General features: G+C 37.5%; 1 protein-coding gene across 1 annotated transcript in view; it reads right to left on the bottom strand.

The window, feature by feature from the left end:
* The window catches only part of LOC107658040 (teneurin-2-like), a 645,835-nt gene that overhangs the window by 249,899 nt on the left and 388,316 nt on the right, over window positions 1-7,620 (bottom strand). Inside the window, exon 5 of the mRNA XM_016446429.1 lies at window positions 6,146-6,445. Coding sequence (XP_016301915.1) covers window positions 6,146-6,374 — 229 coding nt within the window. The 5' untranslated portion in view covers window positions 6,375-6,445. The remainder of the gene's footprint in view (window positions 1-6,145; window positions 6,446-7,620) is intronic.

Below are 7,620 nucleotides of genomic sequence, written 5' to 3'. Positions count from 1 at the left end.
CATCAAAACGTGTAAACTCAGAGTGAGGGTTTGAGCTTTTATTTTGAAACCGCTATGTATTCTCCTGTGTTTGCGTAGATTTATAAATTATTTTCATGCAGCCTTGGGAAACAGTCTAAATGTGTCTTATGGATTCTCGTCCGTGAAATGCGCCACTTCCGGTATTTTGACGGTTAGTCGACGACAGCAAAATGAAGTCGAGGATTTTAAAAAATCGAATAGTTGAATAAAATCGACGAATCGCGACAGCCCTAGTCAGATAAAAAAATAATGTGTCAAAAAGGTATCATACACCACAGTGAGTTAATGAACTGATATTACAGAGTGGTTTCAAATTATTTTCAGCTTGATCTATTGAACTGGTACCACAGTGAGACAGAACATCTTTAGGTGTTAAGCTAAATTTGGTACTTGACTAGTTTTTGTTTTTCTAATGTTGCAAATGCGTGACAGAATTGACAAAGTTTTGACAGAAAATAAGCACTTAAATACTTAAATAAAGACTAAATTAATATCATATATATCATTTACATATACACTATTCTAATAATAATAAACATTTTTGAATTATATTGAATTAATTATAAAATAAATAAAAATAGAAGAAAAAAAAACAGATTTATAAATAATGGACATATTAAGTTGGTCTGAGGACAAATGGTTTTAAGGGTAGTGAGGAAATTGTTTTTATAAAATAAAGAGAAATCAACTGAAATGGTACATTCATTTTAAAACGTGCAAATGAAAAAGTTGCTATTTGATAAACTAATGTAAGGTAATGCAGTCAAGGTTTTGTACCATGTCTAAAGGATCAATGTTTGAACATATTTCTGATGTTTTTGGGGTTAATTAAATACCCGAGGCATACAAATCTTTGCCTTGAATTGAACTTCTTTGCTTGTATGCCCTGACAAGCAGTTACAGTCAGAGGAGGCGTCTGAAGCTTCAGGGACACTTGAAACCAATTCCCAAGCCATCAATGAGCAAACAAGAAAACTCTCAGCTGTCTCAAGGTTGATGTGAAAAGAGTTTCAGGGTGTTGGGGAGAGTGGACGAGGCTACAGGGCAATGAGAAATAGAATGTGACGAGGACAGCGAGAGACAGAGAGGTAGAGACTGCATTTAATCTCACAGTCTTTTATATTTAATACCCGCAGGTTCTTTTGCTCTCCCTTTGATCTTTTCCTGCCTAGATTTATTGCGATACACCAACAAAGCACAGAATCAACAAAATAAAATAATCAATGAAATGCGTGACTTGACAGCTTGTTCCACATCAAAACAGCAGCCGTGGGGTGATGAGAGCGGGACGGAGAGGGAAAAGTCGAGTACAATGTAACAAACAAACTGCTGACGGGCTCCTTAACAGAATATGACTAGCTCCTTCTTGCTTCTCTCTGAACACCACGCGCAAGCTATCAGCTTGTTTTAGATCGCTCATAAAGTAGGAATTAGGGGTTAGGCAGAATGCCGTGGTCCTCTGAAATCCACAACAGAGCCTGTGAACCAACACACAAATCCAGGATCAAACTGGATCCAAACAAACACCCCGAGGGACCGCTAAAGCTCCTGATGTGAAACTCATTAGTTCGGCAACTAATTGTCATTCTGTGTGGCCTGACAAGTGATGACAGTCTATAAAAGACCCAGATGCACATTTAATACAGTCAGGTAGGGCTGTCATTGTCAATTGATTGAAAAGTTCATTTTTTATCCTTTTATTTATTTATTTATTTAAATTTATAATTAATTGCACTAATTTAACAAATTAAATTAGCCTCCCTACAAAAAAGTGCTGTCAATAGTGTCCTCAACACAAATGCTGAGAAGCAACAAATAAAAAGCTTGCTGCAGTTGATGGTGTTGCAGGACGGGCCGTCTCTACTGAAGGCCTGTGCAGACACTGATGTGCCTCTATAGACGCAGATGTGCCCCTGCAGGGGTGTGAAGACATAGAGGGGCGGAGAGTGATGGAACATTCGATCTACTGCCCTACTGCTCGCAGCTGGACCATACGATTGAGAGCCACTAGTGAGCCAAAGAGCCCAGCTCAGTTTTCATTTTCACCTAAGAGGGGCCATTACTGAGACGTCTAACACATCTGTTTATAGAAATAAGTGGCCAGATCAATTATAATCAAAGCACGGGATACTAGGAATCTACCTCACCTCATCAATTCAATACTATGTCATTTACAACCATTTTGACTGATTAAGTGCAATTTTCCACTGTTCTGGCTAAAATGCCACTCCTAACAACTAATTGTAAATTACTTAAAGCGATAGTCCACACAACAATGGAAATTCTGGCATTATTTACACATTCTCATGTTGTTCCAAATCTGTATGCATTTTTATTTTATCTGTGGAACAGAAAATTATATTTTGTTTCGTTCCCAGTGACTTCAACTGTATTTTTTGTTTATATAATGGAAGTCAATGGGAACTAAAAGTGTTTGGTCACCAACATTCTTAAATATCTTCTATTATGCTCCACAGGAGGAAATAAAGAAAGAAAGCCATATAGGTTTGGATTGACATGAGGGTTAGTAAATAATTTTAATTTTTGGGTGGGTTATCTTTTAATTATAATTAAAAAATTGAGAGATTTTATGTGTGTGCATGCAGTTTGTATATTTTTGAGTGAAGTAATTATTTTAACAATACATGTAATTGACTATTTCTGGCTAAATGTAAATAAACAGATTATTAAAAACGTTTACCTTTTTATTCTTCTTCAGTGTGATCTTAATGAAATTGCTAAGATCTAATAATTACTCTAAGATCTTTAAAAATAATTACAACTTGAAAACTGGCTGCATAAAGCTATTAAGAATGTGCTGCTATTAAAATTCTTAATTGCTATTCAAAAAAAATTTAAAATATATTTTCTTAATTATTTATGACTTTTTTGGCATTTTCCACTAACCAGTTTATATTATTAAAATGTTATACTATTTCGTATAGATAAAATGCTTTAAACGAAGTTAACAATAAAGCACTAAAAATCAAAATCACTAGTTTTAAATGCTACAAGTACAAGAAGTACATCATTGTAACATACAATATAAAATAGATGTTCAATTTGAGATTTGCTAAGAATTACATTTAATTAAATTAATGTTTTATTTATTTATTTTTATTCTTTTTTTTTTTTTTTTGTTAAGATTACCTATAAGTGAGTGTTAGATGATGGCAAAATATGAACTGGAAACAAGCACGACCAATTAAGTATGTATGTATGTATGAATGAATGAATGAATGAATGAATGAATGAATGAATGAATGAATGAGAAATATGATAAGTGAAAAGTACTTTTAAGATGAAAAGTAACATGTATCCCTAAAAAATACAAAACATATAGTACATACAAAAAAAAGTACTCCATGAATGCTTTAAGTACAGTATTAATGTTGTCTGATTGACAATCCTGACCTGTGAGCATGTCCTCATATCCCACAGAGCAAAGAGACTTAAAGTGTAGAGCATTAAGAGTCAAATCTGCTCTCAGCGTGACTCAGAGGAGCATTAGGAGCATGCGGCGTCTCCAAACACCAAATGGAGTCAGAGTGAAAGGTTGGACTGTTCATTCGGACAGAAAATAGCTCTCTTAAAAAGTTGAAAAGTAATATTTCGCTTCCTCTCCGCGCAACCGTTAACTTGGGCCGTGATGACTATGTGAGTGAGCGGGAGAGAGCAGCGTAATTTGGCAGTGCCCTTTGAGTGCTGTTACATATGGCCCCTGCACGCTGTTAGTCTCCCGTGGCAACACTTCCCACGGATGCATCTGCAGTCAGTGAGCCGCTATCGCCTTAAGTAGCCGAGCGGCATCAATCTGACGGTCACCAACTCTCTGCTTCTCCACAGCCGCTGCGCCTGTCAGTCTGTCTATCTGTCCTCCCTCCATCCAGCTCTCTACACCTACCCATAATTCTTGCTCACTGTCACTGTCACCGCACGTCCCCCAGGGACCGCAGGCCACTCCACCCCAGGCTGCGAGAGCTCTGGGATCTGTTGTCAGCGGCTAAGTGCTGTGGCAAGAAACAGTTGAATGGAGGGAGAGAAAAGAGGCTGCAATCTCTCCGGCGGGTTTGTCTTCCTTTTTCGCTCGGTCTGGCTGTGATCAATGACATCGAGTTGGAATCCATTTGGGTGCAATCAATGCAGCACCGGCAGCGGCTCACGCAGAGGACGACTCGCAGGCCTGACACCGCCTTTTTCAAAGATGACCCATCCACGGCTTCGCTCCAGATCCACGGCAGCCTGCTCATTATAACGCCATAGAACTCGCTCTCTCTTCCTGTTACTGCTTCCTTTTCTAGCCAGCCTCAGGTGAAGTGGTTGACTTCTCTTATTGGCATCATCAAAGACATTCAAAATAGGACGTAAAACAAGGGTTACCGCATCTGAACCTATCAGTCGAGTCTGAGCTAGTAAGCCAGTCACCTTCAATCAAAGGCCTGCTGCTATTTTCGCATGCATCTGCAGTTTGGCACTGTGCCGAACATCCCTGCATAGAGTCAGCAACAAGTCTACAGCCTGAGGCATGAAGTGGGTCGACCAACGTAAGTTATAAGATGGCTAAGACTGAACAGGTGACGGCGGATCAGCGGCATCAAACTGAGGAACGTCTGCTGGGAATTGGTGACACATTTGAAGCAGCAGGGGGCGGAATTGGAGGTACTTCCTGTAACTGAAATAACCGCTCTGAGATCGGGTTGCATTTTTTCTCCAGCAGCATGCGTAAACACAGAGCAGAAGGATTAGCTATCGGTGGCATGGCCTGCAACTGAATACACTGTCCTGCTTTTGTGTTTCACACCTTCACTGTACACCATATGTCATGTAGAAGCACAGATATCCATGTCCAAAAACATCTAATCACACTATCATCACCCTAACATTTTCTCTGCCCATACCCTAAAATAAGAGTGAAATTACGTGATGTTAGTCTCTAACTAGGTGTGAGAATGTAAAGTGAACATGATCTGATTTCAGAATGATTCCTGATACGTCTACATTTATCAAAAGCAAAACACAGTGGATATATACTGCCTAAACAGTCTTTTAGAATGAACCATCGTTTTTTGTTGGCAGAGTTACAGTATGCTGCCTTTTTAGAGCAGAACTATCATGAAAAATGAAGCACACTGATTTTATTTTTCCTTTAATTTCAGTTTAGTAACATGTTAAGTGGCCCTTTACATTTAGAAAAAACTACAAGTTATGAACAAAACAATATTTATAAAATGAAATAATTTTCTTCCTTTGAAACACTGCACAACATTTGCACCTTTATGAGATTCATACATTTATATTTTTAACTGTAGTATGCAAGGCTCAAATGACTGAACGGACTAGTTAGCATACTCATGGCTAATGTTTCTATTATCGCACTTTGTCTCTAGTGCACACATAAGTGCCACCAAGCAAATCTGGTCTAAAACAAAACCTAACCATCACATTTTTGATTGATTTACAGTAAAGTTAAACTAAACTGTGTGTAATTTGGTAGTGCTAAACATTGTGCATATGTCATAATTAAAGGCAAGATATTGTACAGTTTGTTATATACACATTTTCATTCAAAAGTTTGGGGTCTCTAAGATTAAAAATAAAAATGAATAAATAAAAATGATTTTACTGAAAAAAAAAAAAAAATTGTATGCTCACCAAGGCAAAGCTGCATTTATTTGATTAAAAATACAGTGTACAATATTATTACAATAATATTAAATATTTAATATTTCTATGTATGATTCATTGTTTTGTACTGAATTATCAGCAGCCATTAGTGTCACATGATTCAATGAGTGTCAAATGATTCAATAAATCGTTTTCTTATTATCTTCCATTTCTTATCATTGTTGAAATCAGTAGATTCTCTGATAGAAAGTACCAAAGAACAGCATTTATTTAAAATAGACTTCTTTTGTAACATTATAAATATCTTTCTTGTCAACTGTGATCAACTGAATGCATCCTTAATATATAAAAGTATTCATTTTTGTCAAAATAGTAAATAAAAAACAAATAAATAAATACTGTACATATGATTATTTAGGGCTGAACCCTGTATGTTGGCCAATGCTGTGCTGTTTACGTGAGCATGTCTATACTTTGTGGTAGATTTTTGTGTTTTTACCTCCTTGTCTGGTGAACTCATCTGCTTCATGATGCACCAGGTCAGTCACACATCCCCCATAATGCAGGCGCGACTCATGATCGAAAGCCTTCAGGGTCTCGCTGGAGCTGTAGGACTTCTGGGTGGGTACGCGGCATTCGTCGTGGTCCAGGGAGGAGGTGGTGAACTGGAAATCTTTCCCACAGCAGCCGTGGGTCAGTGTACAGTGCCTGCGCTCCTTCAGATCCATGACAACTGCTGCAGCCCGATGATCAGATCAGTCAGCAAGGTGGAGGTCTCAACAGCTGTACAGTCCTTCACCTGGTAATACAAGACAACACAAATCAATAGAGTACAAAATGTTCCCCGCTGAAACGACCAGCATGGATTGCTGATTTGAGCTGGTTAGTGCTGGTATTGCCAGCGGAACAACATAGCCATAGCCAAGCAAATCTCATCCAGATAAGCTTTCTAGAGAATCTTACTGACTATTGAAGTTTCAACAGCACTACAGCATCCAAAATACAGGCAAAACAGAATCAGAACTGATATATGTACTTTATTTTACAGTATGTGCACTTACAGTGTACCTACCTAAGAAAGCACTGGGCTATATAAGATGACTACATGGGTTAAGATTAGGTTTAGGGGTAGGTTTGGTATTAGTACCTAGTTTTTACCCAGTTATTGTAATTACTATAATAAGTACTTGCGGAACAGGACTGTAAAAAAAGGTCTACCAAAATGTATCTTTGGTACATGGTGCATTCAGAAACAAAACAGTGGAGAAGCATATAAACAAAAAGAAGCAGCTGTCATTACAGCCATAATCACAGATGAAATAGTGGAGAAGGAACTGAGACGTGTGGAGGAGTGAAGTCATGATGCCGATGAAGAATGAGTGATAGAGTGAAAAAGAGGAGAAGGGGGAGGAGAAAGGAAATGACTTGAGGGCATTGCGAGTCTCTCCCTCATTATCGCAGACAGAGTGAGAAAAGCTCCCTCTGTGGCCGTGAGAGGATAATCACAGATGCCTGGATGTGCCGCAGAAAACAGGGAGCCGAACACAGCCCGGCCTGATTGTATCACACGCTCACACACTAAAAGACCAGCACTAATCTATTTTAAATCCTATGCATACTGGTTGAGACGCTACCCCAGTCCTGAACTATCAAAGACAAGAACCAACTTTTTTTTTTTTTTTTTTTTTTTAAGTGCTTTTAATGTTAAAATATTTTGCTAAATTAAAATACTTTTTTTGTATTTTGGGGGTTTTATTATAAATGTGAATTAATATTATTACTGTGAAATTATTCTTATTATTCTTATTATTATCACTATTATTATTCTTATTATTATTATTATTTAAACTCAGTAATGAACCACATGGTATTATGTGATTAACTGTGGTAACTTTGATTTAATCATAAAAACACTACAATTCAAAAGTTTGGGGTATTTTTTTTTTCTGTTCTTTTTTTTTTTTTTTTAAAACT

Source organism: Sinocyclocheilus anshuiensis, unplaced genomic scaffold, assembly GCF_001515605.1.
Source record: "Sinocyclocheilus anshuiensis isolate Anshui unplaced genomic scaffold, SAMN03320099.WGS_v1.1 scaffold227, whole genome shotgun sequence".
NCBI classification, from domain to species: Eukaryota; Metazoa; Chordata; class Actinopteri; order Cypriniformes; family Cyprinidae; genus Sinocyclocheilus; species Sinocyclocheilus anshuiensis.
Note: the sequence above shows the minus strand (reverse complement) of the source record. Positions and strands in the feature narration are given on the sequence as shown.